We start from the raw sequence: 20,132 nt of genomic DNA on the forward strand, positions 1-20,132 counted from the left end.
ACCTTTTTTAGTTATTTACTGTTTTGTACATCCAATTTCTATTTCATATGTGGGATGGTAATCTTAACACATAGGACTCTTACAATGACATATAGTGTCCCTGTCCTATCTCTGATATTAGTCTGACAAATACAGAAATTCTCGTCTTTTCATCTGAAGCTGAATAGCTGGGTAGGATAGGTCTTAATAAGAAAGACTTAAAAGGAAGAGGAAGCGGGTTTGAGTGACACTTAAGATGAGATATTTTGTGTTATTGTGATAGGATAATAGTTATATTAATTCTCAAAGAGAAACTTTCTATTACTAGGAGGGCTAACAATGATGTTGAGGTGACAGATGCCACTGCTGCAACTTTCACTTTGAACCTATTTTGGAACTATAACATGACCAGACATTGTGAAAAGACCACCAGCTGACGATTAATAATACTACTACTACTACTAATAATACATTTCATTTAAAAATAGCACCTTTCAGAGCACCCAAGGACACTGTACAACAAATACACAATATACACAATAATAAGAGTAACAGATAAAAGTTAAAAGCATGCAGAGGTTTAAACATAAGCAATTTTAAACAGGTGAGTTTTAAGGGTGGACTTAAAAAAAACACCTTATTCAAGGTATTGCAATAGCTTGAAGTCTAGACTTCAAGCTATTGCAATACCTTGAATCCTTTCTTTTTCAGCCATTCTGTTGTAGTTGGTGCTTTGCATGGACAGATGGCATCACATCTGACTCTAGAATACTTTTGGTATACAAAGGACTTCACAGTCAACTCAGTGACTGGAGGATACCCAGGTCCTGTAGCTGCAAAATAAGCCCAAACCATCACCCTTTCAGCACCGTGCCTGACAATTGGTATGAGGTGTTTGAGCTGATGTGCTGTGTTTGGCTTTACAACAAATATGGCGCTGTGCATTATCAAACATCTTTCACCTTGTCTTGATAAGATGAAGCTTTGCAAACCTAAGCCATACTGCCGTGTTCTTTTTAGAGACAAGAAGCTTCCTCCTGGCAACTTTTACCATGCTAACTGAGGCCTGTGGAGTTTACTTACCTAGTGAAGCAGTAAAGGTGTGCTGAGGTTTTCACAGGACTGTGAAAACTTTATTTTTCACATGACTGTTTATAAAGTCTATGGGTGGTAATTTAAAGAAATACCAAAGAGGCCAAATCACTGTCAAAAAAGACTAATGTTTCGCTTTGCTGCCCATTTTTTTAACAATGTTTTGCTTTATTTCTATAATCTCTCTCTGTTACAATCTAATGTAATTTTAGGACTAACTAGAGCTGTGCTACAAAAATCTGCAAAAATATATTTGTGTCTCTGTCCTCATGTTGTTTACATACATAATAAAACAGAGTGCTATCTATTTTTGTGGGCCATGTACAGGTGTGGTATTAGCATGATGTAGCAAGTGTATTTTAACGGGGGAAAACAAGGTGGACACATTTCAGTGCTACGAGAAAAGGCCCTTTCAACAAACCCCTGCACTTTTAAATTGTTAGCTGGCTACATCTGATCACATCTGTTCATTTATGGTTTTGATTAAAAAATAAGATTTAGAAAACTGCTGTATAGGAATGAGATTGTTTCCATAGGCTTGACATGTGGCAGGTGTTAAAAAGCGAGTCTGCTGTACAGCTTTTATACAGTAAAAATCCAAAAATAACAAACAAAAGAGAAGAGTGTGTAATACTTACAACCATACCGTTTAGGGACACCCAGCAGTCAGGGGGGAAGTCTTGGAGCAGAGGCACCAGATACTGCAGACAGCCATCCCAGTGACACAGAAGCAGCATCATACCTATCAAATTAAATATTCTTACCACTGCACTAGCCAGGTCATAGGTCATATGGAAAATCTGCCAAAGAGAAAGACAGAAGAAAGGAGAGATAGAGACCTCATCAGCATCTGCTTGGTTGTGCGAAAGCATTTATTCAAATTCTGACATTCGTAAGCCAAATGCAAGCACGGCATTATGAAGAAATATAAACTTCAGTAAGCAACACAGACACAGCGGCCCAGATTTAGATCTGTAAGAGTCTCAAACGTTGGATGCACTGGTATTTCAGGGACACAAAAAGATTAAAAAAAAAGATTAAAAATACTTAAAACGCTCACAAAAGTACAAAGTCACCTTTGAAGCTGAGGGCACAGTGTGCCTGTCTGTCCTCCAAAGTGTTTGGGTGCCTCAGCGTCTGTGTGTGCCTGCACGCGTGTGTGCGCATGTATCTCTGCACTCACAGATGTTGAGCTGCTCATAACTGAACACGGCTGCTTTCCAAAAAAAATAACCTGACCAATAGAGGAGACACATAGAGCTAGAGTAGGTAGCACAGAGCAAGTGAAGTGAATGATGAGGGGAAGTGCAAACTTCTGGAATAATTAGCCCGTAAGTGTGTTTCAATGCTGTGAGCTGGAAAAGGTGTCGGTGCTGGTGTGGCTGTTTAATCAGAGCCCGAAAGTTTCAGAATAGAAAGTCATCAGCGGGGTGAGTAAGCATGTCTGCGGCGCAAAGCGGTTTCATTTACGTCGGATCTGGCCGAAGAGAATTGACTCACGCCTGGTTGGCTGTGGCTTTAATTCAGAGTTTCTCATTAGCATCAGAAACCCATTACTTATTTCCAGGTTAGTTATTCCATAATCTTCCTCACACCGAAGCTCAATCTCTCCTCCCGCCAGCCCCCTGGTTCGTTTTGCATAATAAACCTGCCCCATTCGCCAGTTTGTTGAATTGAGACATTTCAGGTAATTACCATCTATTTTAAGTTCATGTCTTTCCATTCCCCATACATTACCTGTTCTACCTATTATACATATAGTCGCTTCGCTTGTTTTTTAAATGAGAACTGATGAACTTTTTGTTTCGGGGGTTTCCTTTTACTGACAAATGTTTACATTTGTATATAATACAAGAAATCAAGGATTTTCAGGTAAGTAAACATATATGTACAACACACACCAGTATCTTTATCTCTATATCTAAAACCTTGGTCCTTTATGGTCTTTTTCTGTCCTTGTGTGCACCTAAACACTAACAAAAACACTACTACTACTGCATATAATTTAGTTCCAAATAAGCCCAAATAAGATCTGCAAGAGCATGGACTTCAGGCTGTGCTGATATGAACCAGTTTTGCCATTTGTATGCAAAATCATCTGTTAAACCCCCACCACCACCAAACCCCAGGTGTTTTAGAGGCTCTTTTAATCTTCCTCTCTCCACCCCGGTCTATTGTGACTGCCCTGTAACCTTTCTGAATAAAGGACAGTGTCCGCACATAGAACAGAGGAGAGAACAAGAGGCTGAGCTGGTGCTCAGATCCCTCTATGGTTCAACTCATCCATGGGGAGATATAGTGCACTGCCATGAAAGGCTAAAATTAGCCACTAGCTTACAGGACGGCTGTCTCAGTGCACCCAGTGTCTCTTCTGCTGCCTATATCTGTACTCTTATTTTAGCAGAATTCGCTCTCCCTCTGTTATGTGCGCATGCATATTTACATATAGCCTGATGACATAATAAGGAAAGCGACAGAGCATAAGGTAGCCGTGAAGTGATAAAGGTATCTATTTCTGGAGGTGCATGCTCCTGAAGGATTGCAACAAGACTAGAAAACAGGAAGTAGTGGGCCCTGTTTGAATTGCAAATGACTCATAGGCAGAAATAGGAAAAGGCTGATCACTCTGTCTCCACTTTCTTTTTTCAGTTAATACATAAGCAAAAGAGTGAAAAATAAGGATGAAGTTTTTTGGGTACATTTCTATGACGCGCGAGGGTTACAGGGAGGTCTCACAAATTCCCAGGGACAGTCTCACTTTGCTGGGAAGCCTCTGTGACCTTTGGGTCACGCTGAGTCAGAGAGGCTAGAGAGGAAATGATGTAGATGCTCATTAACACAATGTGGAGTTTATTTGGGTTTGCATTGCAGCGGCATCACTTTGAAAAGCCTGCAAGCAGCAGGAGGTAGCCACAAGGCAGGAGTGGGGTTTTTTTGTTTTGTTTTTTTCAAATAGGGTTTTAAAGAAGAGGCTGCAGGTGTAGATCGCTGGTCAGGTCACCAGATTACAAAGGATAACCTTCACTGTGATGTGCAGATATGTAAGGATAAATTTGAACTGTGTGAGATGGTTCACTGAAGCGCACTCTGCTAATACAAACACAATGTCTCCATATTGCCTTTACAGAGTGTTTCTCATAATTAAAAGAAAGCATTTGCACATACTCGATCATCCAACTTCTCTTTTGAGAATTAACTGTGTTAGACAGCCTCTTTCTTTCTTTTTTTTGTGGTAATCTGTTGTTTTATCTCACTGTAAGGCTTCTAAGAAAACATGAATTGTATCAAATTGGGCAAAGGAAGGAATGCGGAGAGTGTAGGTCCGAATTTACATCTGTTTGACTCAAGCAGACAAAGAAAACACACAACTTGCAAAGCTTTCATGTAGCACACAGCCGGCCCCTTGCTCAGGATATGTGTCACAACTAAGAACCATGCGCTTCAATTTGCTAATATGCACCTACTCGATCACCCATCAGCAACGTTCTGTTTCGTGCAGTCAGCAGTGTGTCTGAGCATCCCGCTGATGGAGAGGAATGATTAATATATGCCTGTGTTCTGTTCAACGTTTACTGTAAGGGAAATCAATCCAGATCTAAAAATAAAAGCAACAGAGTTCTGACAACAGCTGAACAGCTGGTCAAATAAATAAAAAAGTGACTACTGCTGAGGACTTTACTGTATGGCACGAGTTATAAAATGTACTATGCAATCGTTTATCATTGTGGCAAGAAGCAAATTGATCCTTTTACTAAACTCTTTAAAAATGCTTCAACTTTTGTCAGACCAGCATTTAAAAAGTCTAAATTTCTTCTTAATTTTTATAAATCAGCCAGTGCAGAGTGGTTACAGATTGTTAGCTCAAGGCTCAGTGTCTGCCATTTAAGAGATAAGTCTGTTTTCACAAAGACTCGAAGCCTATAGTGTAGGTTTGTTTTCAGTACTGGCCATTTATTTCTATTTTGTTTGTGTCTTGCCCTGCTAGAGGTTTTTTCCTGTTAAAAGAGAGGTTTTTTTTTCCCACTTCCGCCAAGTGGCTGCTCATAAGGTGTCCTCTGATTGTTCATGTTTTCCCTCCATTATTGTAGGGTCTTTACCTTACAATCTAAAGTTCTGATTTGGCACTATATAAATAAAATTTAACTGAATGTAAAATGTTTGAAAAATGTTGCTCCAATAGCAACATTAATATAAAGTTTATTCTGTGGTTTAAGACAGTTTTTGCAGTTCGGTGGCAGTGAATCGCTCTGAGATAAACATTTGAAACCAAATTTAGACTCAAATCTGTCATATGACAGATCCGAGTTCATTTTGAGCAACTATAACGTTTTCATAAACCTCGTGCACAGGAAAGGTAGAGCTGACACAGAGCCAAAAGCATATCCAATGCTCTTGTTTGGCTTTGGCAAAATATAGGCTTGGAATTAAATGCATCAAGCTCAAATTTGACTGGGAATTAGGGCATAGGTCAGCATAATCCTGTAATACATTGGAGAAAAACAGCCAAGATTTGATATGATAGTGATAGAAAGTCACACGCTAGCTCTGTCAAGCCAGTAGGTCGCTCATGCACTTGGTCTTTCCGCATCCTTTTGATGGGTTGTTAGAACAGAGCAGAGAACATTTTGAAACTTTGCAGGTATATTTTTATGTAAAGCAGCATGCTGATACATAATACTGCAGGGATTAAAATTCAAATCAATGTTGCCCACAAGGTATGGCACGAAGAGTTTTTGCTTATACAACTGCGAGCTGTCTGGTGGATGTATGCACTGTAGGCAGACATTTTGAATCCTATGCACAGAGAAGAGAGCATGCAAGAGAATTACTCATCACCAAGCATCAAGCTGTGGGCCTGAAACACGCAATTACAAACTGTTCTTTATGCATCTTCAAATTGGACATGAGTGACCTCTGTTTGAGGTTAGCGAGGATTAGCATGGGACTAATTTGAGGAGATTAAATCCACCACTGGCTATTAGATTGAAGGATAACAAAACTGCTTCCAGGAAAATCTGGAATTCTCCTGCTTAGCATCATCTTGTAAATCTCCTGCTGGCTCTCTTTTGGTTTTGCTTAATCACGAAATTACAGTTGAACTTGGATTCTAAAAAATCATACCGGGACGTAATGAGAATTCACTGGGAATTTGCAAGTTTCCTGTTTTCTTTTACTGCCTTTCCTCCTCTGAAGGCTAAAAAGCTTTTGCCCGCTGTACTTGGTCTACTTAAAAAAAGGCAACAGCATGTAAGGCTAAATGAGCAACATTCTATATTTTCTATGGCAAAAAAACCATTTCAATGCCGGTCTGTCTCTTTCTGAAAGAAAAGCAGCCTGCTGGAAGTAATCATAAATCCCATCACTGAAATGTGCAATGTGTAATCACATTGGTGTAAGTATAGTTCAGCAATAAATAAATATAAACAGAGCTGGCATTATTTCAGAGCTTCAGGCAACATACTGTATGTGCTGGGACGCTAATCAGTCAGCAGATCTGCTTATCATACAGACTGGGATACTGTGTAAGAGGAGAGGAAAAGCCTTTCTAGCAATGTTGTGCTTGTAACTTGGTTCTTGCCAAATCATGCGTGCAAGTACATAGGCTGCATAAAAAGCTCTGAATCTCAATGCAGAGGAACATTTAGGTAATGAGGCCCAGCAGTAATTAGGAGACAGAGACTTAATTAAGAGCCACATAGTGATCAATAGGATCTTAACACAGGCAGAAAACAAGCGATGATCTATTAATATAGTAAAGGACCCCCTAAACCATCATTGCTTCTTCATCGCAGGCTCTCATGCATGCATTTAAAACTAAAAAAATAGCAGCATTATCAGTAAAATTTATATAAACTGTTGAAGGTAAAAAGTAGCATTAAATAGAAATTCACCAAATAACCTGGTAGGTTGTTTAAGTAGTTGTTATTTCCAACTGATGCATGCAGTTCATCTCTAAGCTATCAGTAAAGACAATAGACAAAAGATTATTAAAAAAAAATCACAGCCTCAGTTACTCTTCCAGATATCGATTTAGTTGTTATGAAAACAAAATATTTTCACCATACGGACTCATCCCACACAGGCCCTGACACACTTAGAGAAGCCGAAGTGTTTCACATAAAAACAAGTCTCAAGAATCATATTGAACTGTATGATTTTAGAGCAGAACTGCAGTAATAACTGCACACGCAGACGTTTGCAGCTAAAACAGTGACACCGTGAATCAGAATTGTCTCCAATTTGAACAGGCCACTGATATTTTTTCCTCTTCTGGAATCACAAATGTTCTCTTTTTATTCCTGTGCACCCACTCTGATATGATTTCTGCAACATATTTCATCTACCAATGCTTGAATGTACCCTCATGACCTCAGCAGATGCAAATTTCTGAGCATCAAATACAACTGCTAACGTGCCTCAAATATCACCAGTGAATGTGTGAAAGCGAAGGGCTCAAACTGGATGTGTGATATCGCAGAAGATCCTGATGCTCTTCCTCACCTCGCAGCTTAACTACCAGCCAATCAGTGGACACATTTAACTAGACAACTCTTCCCCTCGGAACTTGTCGATCACATCTTTCAGTCCAAGGAGATCTTCCTCACGGGAACGCTGCTGATCATCTGCTCTGCTTTCCAGCGTTTCTGTGTCCGTCAGCATTATTCTCTTGTTCTTCCACTAAGCACATCACACTTCACCGCAAGCCGAGCTACTTTGCCCGCTGTCTCACCCGCTCTGCGTCTATTTTGGTCGTGTGAGCGTGATAACCTTAACACTTCTGTTCTGCCTTAATCTGCGCTCTACCATTCACAGATGCATTGGCAGAGGCAGCGTCCTCCGGGGCAGAAGCTCACAGACCCGCAGGGATCAAATTTATGATCTTCTCTGCGTGGACAGCATTGGTGATCCACTCTGTGTGCTAAGCCTTTTTTTTACTGTAATTATATAGACATCAGTCCCAGAGTCTGTAGGGATTCACGTATGCAGTTAATGCATGCGCATTCTTCTAGAAATTTCCTGCAGGGCTTATATTAGCCTGCTCTGCGCAGGACAGGTATGGTGCATTAGGACAACAAGTAAATGTATTTATGGATGAATGTTCTATTGATTTGTACCTGTAACCTGAGCAGTGGTAACAAAATAACATCAGCTCAGGTCTAATAAATCATGTACACAAACACAAGCAGTACTTATAGCTCGGACAGCAGCACCAGTGCATTTATAACTCAGTGCACTCGGTGCAATGAGAAAATTGCTGGGAAGTGAAAGAGGCATGTGTGGACATATTGTCCAAAACATGTTAGTGCCCTCAAGAATAACCGTTTTCCCACATGACCCATTTTTAACGTCATCTGTTCGGTTATGCAAGTCTGTTGACAGTTTCACTGCATCATTATAGGAATCATCATTACGAAGTAAGGCTGAGGGAGGGAAGAAGGAAAAAAGAAAAAGAAAAACGAGCTGTGAGCGGACAATGAGCTGACAGAGAAGCGTGCATCTTTCACACAACAATCCCAGGCCAGAAATAAAAGAAGAAAATACTAATGCTGACATAGTATTACTCTGTTTTGACATTGACCAGGACTTTTTCTCATTCAAATTATCCCAAGGAGCAACTCTCCAGAAATGAAAGCGCACAATGCAGCAATGAAAGAAGAAGCTCAGTAGAGGAGCATTTAAACCTCATATCCTCTGTATGTATGTGCACAGCATAAAGTAGGGTTTACTGCGATTCATTTATGGTTTTTTTAACACTGTTATACAAGAACGTGGGCGGGCTTAATTTTATTAAATTGTTTTATTGCTTCAGAAAAAATAAACTTTTTTTAAAGGAGAAACTACAAAATGATTGTGCAGTCAAATATAGTTCCTGAAAGCAGTGAAAATAGAAATATCTGAATTGACAGATCAGACTTTTAAGAAAAAATCTAATTTAGTCAAGACAATCTGAGCATCTCCGTAGATCTGCATTAATAAAGGCTAGACTGAAAAAGAAAGAAAGAAAGAGGACTGCAAGTTTTTCCTTTGTGCAAATGTCACAGCAGCGCAGTGAAAGAGAGACAGAGAGAGTGCTGTAGTCTGAGTTGTGGTTGTACTAAGAAGGTAGTCAGGGAAGATTAGTGCTCATGTGAGAGCAGGAGGGATTTGACTGGATTGCACAGGGTGACCCGCTGTGCTCATGTAAATATCAGCAAGATGGACGGTATCACAGTGTGCATCGAGGTCACACCCGTCCCGATACACTTGGGGATGGAGGGGTGGAGATTGCCTGGTGATGCAATTTTAGACTGATTTTTATATATTTCTTTTTAATCGTCATAATCAAAGTTGCAGCTGAAGCTTGGTTAAAAAAATATGATGGCATTAACAGTGTGTGTCTTTTCGGGATGATTGTTTTAGGAAGAGAAAAACATAAAAGAGGAAATCAGGAAATGGAAGAGTGAATGCATACACCCTTGAGGGCAGTCTGATGTTATAATTACTCATCTGACTAGCAGTGGAGCAGCATCATACTAACTAGTTCCACATATCTCTTGACTGCATGACTACAGCTGACATGCTACATATAGTCCTGTCCATACTGTAGCCATGGATTTGTTTACCGCCATAGTGGTTCCTCCATGTATGTGCTTAGATTCACATAAACAGCTGGATTTCAGCACATGAGCACGTCATCATGACAGATGGATGAAGGGTGCTTCGCTAAGTTGATCCACCGCAACATTAGCTCTTGGGAAGTGAAACCCTAATGCCTCAGTAGTTAGTAATCAATTAATTTGCACACAAAGCATCATTACAGGATGTCTGCAATGAGTGTCGGTGCTTGCCTTTAAACAATCAAGGGATCGTTATGCTCCTCATGCAGAATCAGTCAATAACAAACAGGTTTATAGTGATTGGTCAATTATTCAATAAGTTGGTTGATAAGGACGAATATTCTCAAACCATTTTGTCAATCAACCACTTATTTTTCAAGCTGAACCTTTGATGGTTCAGGTTTTGTTTTATTTTTAGTCATGAAGGCTTAGATCACAGAACAGGAATTTTTCTTTTTGTTACTTTTGTTTCTGGAGAAAATTCTCAAAAGAGCATCAAATAAAATGAACATTTTTGCAGTCGAGTGGATCGTAAAAAACCCAAACAACTGCAGCTAATGACACTCTTCCTCTTGCCGATGCAACGCTTGCAATATCAGTGTGTGTGTGTATATATATATACATATATATATATATATTAGGGGTGCAACGATACTCGTATTGATATTGAACCGTTCGATACAGTGCTTTCGGTTCGGTACGTATATGTATCGAACAATACAAATTTTTAATTTATTTTATCAACTTTCCTTCTGACGATGCTGTCTGTGTTGAGCGCTCAGTGGATCTGCGCTCGACAGTGCAGCCTAGGCGGAGTAGTCGAACGCAGATTCACTGAGCGCAGGGCAAGCTAGCGAGACAGAAGTTAAGCTCTCCTTGCAACATGGCAAATTGAACCTCCCCCACCCTCATTCAGATCTGGCGTTTGGAACTATTTTGGTTTTCATGTGACGTATGACCCTGAAGGTAAGCGCGTCATGGACTAAAGTAAAACAGTATGTTGGATGTGCCACGCAATGCTCAATTGGTGGGAACTAGTGTGTTAGCGCAGTTAGCTCGTTAACGTGTTGGCGGTCCAGCCCCATGCACGGGGCTCGTTAACTTGCCGTGTTGTGGCGTTAACGTCATTTCAACGAGATTAACGCTGACAGCACTAGTGGGAACACAATGAATATGACTGCACATTTACTCCAAAATCACCGATGGGCAAAGACAAGTGGAAGCAGACAAAAACAACAAGCAGGCATGCTACAAACTTTACCAGAGTCATTTAGACAGCTGTTAGCACAGGATTCTCCTTATGGGGACCTGATATGTTTAATATGCTGCTGAGAATATAGCCCAGAAGAAGCGTATAGTATAGCTTTATTTTGGAAAGAGCCATTTCTCTGTAATAAACTCTCTTTTCCAAAGATGAGTGATTTCTCGATCAGATAGATTTTTTTTATTACTTTGTTGTTTCAGCAACATTAAATTTAAAAACTGTACTTTTGAGTTAAAATATATATTTATAATTTTAATAAATGACAAATTAAAAAGGCATGAACATTTTTTTTGTATCGAAAAAATATCGAACCGTGACACCAAAGTATCGAACCGAACCGTGAATTTTGTGTATCGTTGCACCCCTAGTATATATATATATATATATATATATGTGTGTGTATATATGTTGCTGAAACAAAAAAGTAATAAAAAATATATATATATCTCAGGGCTCGCAAAATTTCAAAATCCCTGGTAGCCCTTCGGGCAGGGACTCTTCAGTTTTTGGTAGCCCAAAATAAATTTAAGTAGCCCGAATAAAAAAGAGAGCAATTTTTTGATTGATGTTTTGTTTCCTTTACAATATTATTCTTTAAAGTATAACATTGTATAATTATATAATATTAACTTCTTATCTTGTGCGTGTTTTTTATTTTGACAGCGAATGCGCACCTGCGGACCACTTATGTGCACCCCTGGTTATTTAGCTCGTCATATTGCAGCCACAGAAATTCTTTTGTCCATGAAACCATAAAGCTGCACTTTCTTTTTGCCTTATAGTCTGATTTGTCATAACTTTTCCGTTTTGTGATCACTTCTTGGTCCCCATGTTTGAAACAACCACAAGAAGCACAAGTTGATTGCACGCGGTCACACTTGGTCATAGCACCGTCTCCAGCCACTGTTTTCCAGTGTGTGACTATAGCATTACGTACCAGGCATCTCGTCTTTCACTGTGACCCTGGATATGTCACCAAGATACTTCCTACATGCACAGCTACAACACTACCAACCAGTACTCAAAGTATTCTACTGTATTCCTTACACCGATCACTTGCGCCTCTGTTACAGTATTCCAGTAAAAATACAAACCTATACATTAATTGCAAACCAAGAAAATGGAGCTAACATGTGTTTTTCAACAGCCACCAGGATCTTTTTCTGTTCTTAAGTAGTGTTTATGTCTGAACATATGAAAAAAGCAAGTGAAAATGAAACAAAACAACGAGTGACAAGAAAAACGTAACTGTTCACATACAAACCTTGAACCCTTGTACCTGTGCCTGAAAAAATGGACTTTGTTGCCCTTATAGAAACACTGGAAACACTGTAGTATGGCTTACAGCACATGAAGTGCGTTAGGCTGCAGAGACAATCAACCAGCATAGATCATTTGGAGGATTCTTGATGTGTCATGTGACAACTTTCTGTACTGTGCGCACACTGCAGAGGGAAACTAGTCTCCATGAGGGGATATCCCATGGGAAAGGACAGAAGATCAAAGCTGCTTTCGCTGACAGCTTTTTTCTACTCAGAACTCTAGAGAGGGGTAACAGAAATCAGGACTTCTTTTTTGCTAAATACTGAAATACGATGTGTTTTCAAAAACAAAATTATGATAAAAATAAGCCACAGTTGTTGGGATAAAAAGCATCTCTATTTCACTGCTCTGGTGCTGCTGTAACTATTATAAGAAGAGTATGGTGTTTAAGGTGATTGGAAGTATTAATTACTATGAATTATAACCAGAAACAGCTGGTAGTTTGAAAATAATACACATGTGATTCTGTTTCCTGTCGCTTTCAGTCTTGCCGTCTTTACTGTGCAGACATGTCCGTTCATATCTTATATCAAATAAAAGGCTGAGCTGAGAGACGGACTGGCAGCAACAGTAAGAGATGAAAAGAGTCAGAGTATGCAATAAGCAGAAGTACTCCCGACGGAGCAGTATAAAACATTTTGAACATCGTGCACAGCTTACAATGACACCACGATACAAAGCGACCTGTAAAACCAGCCAGCAGTTGTTGGTTAAGAGATGTTGACGTGCAGTATGAAATACAGATACATTTATTATGGATATTCCAGATTCAACACGTATGGTCATCCCCATTTTCAGTTTGTCTTATACCCCAGTGAGATAAGCGAGCTTGTGCACTATCAGCACCCAGACAGGCTGTCCTTGAGCCTCTGGAGGAGCAAAATGAAGGACACCAAACAGAAGACACAAAGGTCATCATGCTCCAGAAGGCTCGTCTGGGCCTGCATCTATCAGGCATTCCTTAAATTGCGACAACCAAAAAGGTCATTCAGCTACAAAATAGCCATAACAGAAAGTATATAATATTACAATTCACACAAAAGTAGATTTTATTACAACACTTGGAAAACTAACACCAACACACGTCGCTGTTAAGTATCAGTCAAATATCTGTAGGGGCTATTAACGGCCCATATTGTGCCTTTTAACTAATATTCATCTGTGGTATTGCAGTAATTGCAGCACATTATTAGTTTTACACATTACAAAATGCTACAGATCCTGAAAGCAAAACATGTGCAGTGTGTCTTTTTTTCCTGTTTCCATCCCTGCAATCCCAACTGGTCACAGCACAGCACACAGTGTCCCTCCCTGGATCTGGTTCTGCCAGAGTTCTTCCTGTTAAAGGGGAGTTTTTCCTTCCCAATGTCGCCAATTACTTGTTCAGAATGTGTTGTCGATAACTGTGGTTTTTCTCTGTCTTTCTCTTTACCTTACAATATAAAGCACCTCGAGGTGACTGTTTTGTAATTTGGTGCTCTATAAATAAAACTGAATTAAATTTTCAGTGTGATGGTTCATTATTTTGATTCAGTTTTCTGCCCTATTTGCAACTCATCTAACTTCACTGCTTCCTAGGCCCCCTCTCCCTCCTGCTGTTCTGTTTATGAGCTGCACAAATTCATTATTTGATACTGCAGGAATAGGGATGGCTATCGAAACCCGGTTCTTGTTGAGAACCGGTTCCCACAGTTTCAATTCCTTGGAATTGTTTGCCATTTTTGCAAACGATTCCCTTATCGATTCCAGTCGCCCTGAATGACGTCACCGCATTGCGGAGAGAAGATATAAAACAAAGTTCTAAGCTAATCGACCTTAGTGTTCTCTTTTTTTAAAAAGAATTGATAAGAGAATCGATAAAGAATCGAATCGTTAAACAGAATCGAAAATGGAATCGGAATCCATCCATCCCATCCATTCGCTTCCGCTTATCCTTTTCAGGGTCGCGGGGGGCGCTGGAGCCTATCCCAGCTGTCATAGGGCGAGAGGCAGGGTACACCCTGGACAGGTCGCCAGTCTGTCGCAGGATCGAAAATGGAATCGGAATCGTGAAAACCTTATCAATACCCACCCATATGCAGGAATGACACCTTGTGTATTTTTTATTTACAGAACCCATGTGTTGAAACCACATATTTGCCATAATCCCTCTGTTTTTATATGTATGCTGTTAAATATGTTATATATGTTATGTATGTTGCAGCATATTGTATTCTAACCAAACCTCTGACTGATTCAATGAATCTTAGCTCTGCCGCAGAGCACTATACATTTGTCTGCTTTCAAATCATTGAGCCTGACAATTAACTCTGTACTCTAAACCATATGGTCTAGCAATTTACTGGAAACAGTCTACTACAGTTAACAAGACCAACTAACAACAGAAGGAGTAATGAGAGACTTGGCAAAGGGGAAATTGGTTAAATCTGCAGGGAACAAGGAGGAAAACGTTCTTTCAAGCGGTGCAATCTGGGATTTTCCACCCTATGGGCCAAGAGCGAGCTTCCCTCTGTGAGCTGAGCAAGAACACAGTTCAAGGCACATTACATTCAACGTCAGAGCTTTGTCTTAAAACAGAGAGGACAAGAACACAGACAGCATGGAGGGGGAAGAAGCACTGTCCTTCATTTTTGTTTGCTTGACAAAATTGGACTGGAGGAGTCCATTAGGCTATTGTGTGGGACTTGACTTGCTTGTTTGTGTGTGTATTTGTGTGTGAGAAAATGGGAAGAAAGAGACGAAGCTAAGAAGATCCCTGTCTGTGCAAGGGAAGATCATTTAACATGTTTAATGTCTGAAGGGCTCAAGCTCTCATTTAAGCGAGTAGAAGGCCCTCTGCACACAAAATATGAAACGTGTGACAGGCACATTGTCACACATGAAAACACGTGACAGAGCTCTTTTGCAGCCTGCAGCCTACGACACCCACACACAACACAAAACAAGTCTGCTTCGCCTCCAGAAACCTAGCATGCTCTGCAGTACAAGGTGGAGTTCACTTGTGTGTTTATGCCAGTGAAAAACAAAATGTGTGGATCCTTCAATAGCAAGACACCCATCCACATGCTATGGAACACGGTTTGATTTGGATAGTCCAAATAAGCATGTGAAAACACTGTAGGCAAGAATTCATAGAAGACTGAGAAGAGTGTTCTCTGGCTAAATGGTTATCAACACTGGACCGAAAATATGCACATGGTTTAGAGTCGTATCCAATATTGTTTGTTCAAGCACTTAATTTAGCTAGCTTTATTATAACCAGACTTGGGAATTGTATGGCCCCGAGCTACATCTGGTCCATTTGGTTATCCCTGACCGGCCTGCATGAGGTCAATGGCAATTAAACATAATAAGTGTAGTTTTCTTATTTCAGCCAGCAAACCCTCTTTGATAACTCCTCCTCACAGAATGGGTTACTATTTGGGTTATTTCAAAGGGAAATGCTCTTTTTTTAATCAATTATAAAATAATAATAATAATAATAAACTTTATTTATAAAGCACACTTAAAAACCAAGGGTATGCCAAGGTGCTTAACAAGTAAAATAGAGTATATGAGGAGGATAATAGAAATAGGACCAAAGCAAGTACTAAATATGCAAGCAGATAACTGTCACTAATACATAGGAAAGCAACAGGTACAGAGCAAACAAGAATTTAAATGAGCATAAAAGTGCGTGATATAAAATCATAAAAGAAATATTAACTAGAGGGAAAGGCAAGATTGAATAAGTGGGTTTTTAATCGTGATTTGAACAGTGCAATGGAATCAGATGCGCGGAGGTCGAGAGGAAGGGTGTTCCACAGTACCGGGGCAGCCAGAGCAAACGCACGGTCACCCCGAGACTTCAGTCGAGATCTGGGTTGGGTCAGAAGTAGTTGAGTGGCAGATCTGAGTGTTCTAGCAGGAGTATGTGGTTTGAGAAGTTCACTAAGATAACTTGGCGCTAATTTATTAATAGTTTTGAAAGTAAGAAATAATATTTTAAATAAAAGCAGGTTTGTGCAAGCGGATGCAGCTTCACTGTATTTGAATTAGCACAAACTTTAATGAGATATCTCGGTTTGCTAACCGTGAAGGTTGTTATTCATTTAATGCAGAATGCAGAAGTTTTTAATAAGATATAGACTGAAGACTGAGATAAAGCAGTGTGCTTAGTTTGTGGATGACAATTTAAATCACTCTTGGGACTAAACATGCAGAGCAGAGTTAAAACTTGGCTAATGCAGAGCAAGAACGTACAGTTAAACCTTTACTAGCAAAGCTGCAACAAGGACTTTTTACCAAGTTTCACACATCCAGGGACGCAGCAGTCAAGACCAGCTCTGTGATTTCCCATAACAACAATAAGCAGTAAGCATTTCACTGATGGGGAGTTTTCCAAAGTGTAATGCGCTAACATACCCCGCAAAAAAAGAAGCATTTGAGAACCTGCCCCTCTCCAGGCGAATCATAACAACGTGGCTCTAGGATATCAGTCTCTTTTTAAAAATGTTTTTAAAAAATTCTTGATTTTATTTGAAAAGGGACCGTGTACAATATTAACATAGATGTTGCCACTTGAAGCATTGTACCAGCGTTAGCTTAAATTTAAAATCCTTCAGCTTCAATTTTACCTTTTTCTACTTGGCTCTGGATGAGATCTGGGGTTTCCATGACAGCTCAGTGACTCCTCTTTGTACGTGGGATAACCAAAGAGTTTATTAAGGAGCTGGAAGCAATGCATGCCGTGAAAGAGACTACGAGAGGGAGTTCATGGAGTTAACAGCATGTTTGCTGGGGCTAGTGATAAAATGTTGGCGCACTTGCTCCGCTGATTTCACATTTCAGTCACTTAAATGTAGCATCTTTTCTTACCAGTGGCAGTTTATAAAGAGATAAAATTGATATTGAGCAGAACTGAATTAATCTCACTGGTACCTTACTCCACAATCTAAGTTTCCCAAATGAGTTACCCACCCCTCATAAACACAGCATTTGGATTTACAGGATGTAGCTATTTCATGTTTATGTTGCCTTTCTTCATTTGCATTAATGCTGCAAATGCTTTATGGTCTATGTTTTTAATTCAATTCATAAAAACAATAGCACTGCCATTTTTATGTAATTAGTCATCAATTTAGCCAAAGTCTGCAGAGTCCATCGGCAACATGACTTTATTCTGACCATGGAAAATGCATAACAGAAGATTGAGCTAAAAGAGCCACTGTTAAGAAAAGAGAAAGCATTAAAGCATATGTTTCAAGAGGCCGAACCCTAGATCCAAGCAGTCCCTAGACTCTCATGTAACAATATCCTAATGCAGACTAGAAATGTCCAGTCAAAATGTCATGGTGCAGTCCAATGGTGCAGTCACAATGAGCATCAGTTTTATCAAAGCTGCAATACGTGAATCTTCTGTTTTCAAATGTCTGTTAAGCTAATGCATTCATCAATATCTTCAGGGGCCTGATCAACTAGCCTCACAGCACATCTCCTCCTTTACTTCACACACAAGCTGTTTCTTAGCTGCTGGCTCAGTTTGATAAATGACATGCACAGAAAACTATGATGCACCATATAAAGTATGCTGTCAAAGTCTTCCTGTCCTGCAGTGTCCTCGACCGAACCTATAAGCAAGAGCAGAGTGTTTTTGTGCTTTGAAAATCAATGCCCCCTGTTCATCTTGGGACATTAAATATAAACAACCAGCTGTGCAGCCTTGGCAATGTTTGCTTCTTGAGTTAGCCCAACAGAAAATCTGGGCTAGCTCACACCTGCGCCACAGTTGGAACATGTTCACGGTTCAACTTCCGCCGCCTCAACTTTCAGTGGTGCTGTCACTTTTAAAGCTTTAATGCTGTTAAATTCATCTCTATAAACAATACTATTGTGCACGTTTTCCTATTTTTTATTTGCAGTGATCCTATCCATGCTATTGGTTCATCAGCATTAAGTATTATAAAAATACTGTACACTGTAGCAATAGTTAGTACAGCATCCATACATCAGAATCCTTCACAGGTATGAAATACACATATAAAAATGAACACATTTGGTAGATATGACACAATCTCACAACAATTCCCAGACTCTCACATCACATCAAGCACTTGTACATCGTCATCAGCCAGTACCTTTGCTCTTTCACAGAGGAGAGAACCGCAGCTGTCCCTCGCCACTATTGCCTGCGCGTCCTGTAACTAAGAGGATGTAATGAGGATACGCTCCTTTTAATTTTCCTCCAGTAAACACTGTCATAAAAGGATTGTATATCTTCTTTATAGATTCATGTTGTCTTTATTTAAGATAGTTGCTGACAAACTGGCAGACGATGTATCTTATCAGAAGTACTAAAAAACACATTACTGCATCCAGTTTAATTTCTCGTTCACCTTGCATAATCGTTCATCTGTAACTACAGAAAAAAACAGGGTCAGTACAATAATTGTTGTATATAGCATTTGTATTCTATTTTTATCCTATTGTATATATTATTTTATTTTATTCTATTGTATATAGTATTTTATTTTATGCTATTCTATTGTGTACAGTTGTTTACAGTATCTTATCCTTATTGTATTCCAGTGTTCTCTCATTTTTGCTATATAACTTTGCACTGTCCATTTTCTGCTGTGACAAAACAAATTTCCCACGTGTGGGACTAGTAAAGGTTATCTTATCTTATCTTATCTTATAAACAAGCGAACAAAGTATTAGAATGGAAAGCTATAACCCCCACCGCCCCACCCCCGGTGCTTTCCTCTATTTGTTTCCTCTCTTTTTCTCTTTATGATCTCTCTTTTAACCTCACAAATGAGTCAGCGCTTTATGATTCAGCACACTTTCAGTGTGTGTGCGTGCGATTATGCACCTGTGTCCCTGCATGACACCAGGGCAGAGACCTTAAGGCACCGAATACTTGGCATTGCCTATTCTGAGACAGGTGAACCGGGTCCACGGGACTCTGCAAACACAGTCCCACTAATCTGCTTTGGCACCAAACTATTTGTTGCTATCGTGGCAGACTACAGTACACAATGGCTCACAGAACACTACGGCCTTTTTCACCTTACTGTTTCAGTACCTCGTGTCAGTTTCTATTCATCACTAAGAAGGTTATATCTTAATTTTCAGTGCCTGTAGCACTTAGTTCAATATTCAGCTGTTTATAAAGAATCCTTTATCTAGCAAAGATGCCTTCTTTTTTTATGTTTCATATGTTTATTTGGAGATATTAAACACATTTAATCAAATAAATTGGCTAATATTTAATTTTTGAAAGTTAAGCTGTTTTCTGACTTAATACTTGGCATGGCTGTTTGTTTGTGAGCCTGTGTTTAATTTACTGTGCATTATTTGAAGTGAGCTACAGACAGAGGTCCGATGATCTGCTCTGGCTTTAATTTAGCATACCGATCAAACTGAAACATAAGCCACTGATGTAAACACAAACTGACAAACATCAGTGCGTTCACATATTTTGTCTGACGATGGCAGGGTATAAAAGGGCATGCTGTCAGGCTGTCATACAAATAGCATGGGATATTTCAGTGGAGACCAAATATAGCCAGGGAAATGTAGTTAAAGCCTCTTCTTCAGTGAACTGGATACTCGGGTCAGTTGGCTCACATTTTCTCCCATTTCAGATCAATTTACCGACAGTGAATTAAAGCATCTTTTCTTAGGACGACATCGCTATCCCTACAGGCAGATTCTAATTAATCAGATCACTTGCATCACGTTCTGCAGTCATCTGTAGCAGATACTACTGTTTTTGTTTTTAAAGTATGCAACTAAAAAGCCTGAACCAGCAGTGTTTGCAGATAAAGTGCATTATTAATAATACCAGGTTAAATGTTTTTAGAAGGCAAATAAAAGGACAATTTGACTTATTC

The 20,132-nt window shown here is 39.6% G+C and overlaps 1 protein-coding gene across 1 annotated transcript in view; it reads right to left on the minus strand.

Annotated features, from left to right (window-relative positions):
• Positions 1 to 20,132, minus strand: part of hcn1 (hyperpolarization activated cyclic nucleotide-gated potassium channel 1) — a 71,121-nt gene that overhangs the window by 37,057 nt on the left and 13,932 nt on the right. Inside the window, exon 3 of the mRNA XM_085279857.1 lies at positions 1,710 to 1,871. Coding sequence (XP_085135983.1) covers positions 1,710 to 1,871 — 162 coding nt within the window. The remainder of the gene's footprint in view (positions 1 to 1,709; positions 1,872 to 20,132) is intronic.

This window comes from Mchenga conophoros, linkage group LG7 (genome assembly GCF_057382185.1).
Source record: "Mchenga conophoros isolate Kocher_MC1m ecotype Shallow Benthic linkage group LG7, M_conophoros_male_GT1.1, whole genome shotgun sequence".
Lineage (NCBI taxonomy): Eukaryota > Metazoa > Chordata > Actinopteri > Cichliformes > Cichlidae > Mchenga > Mchenga conophoros.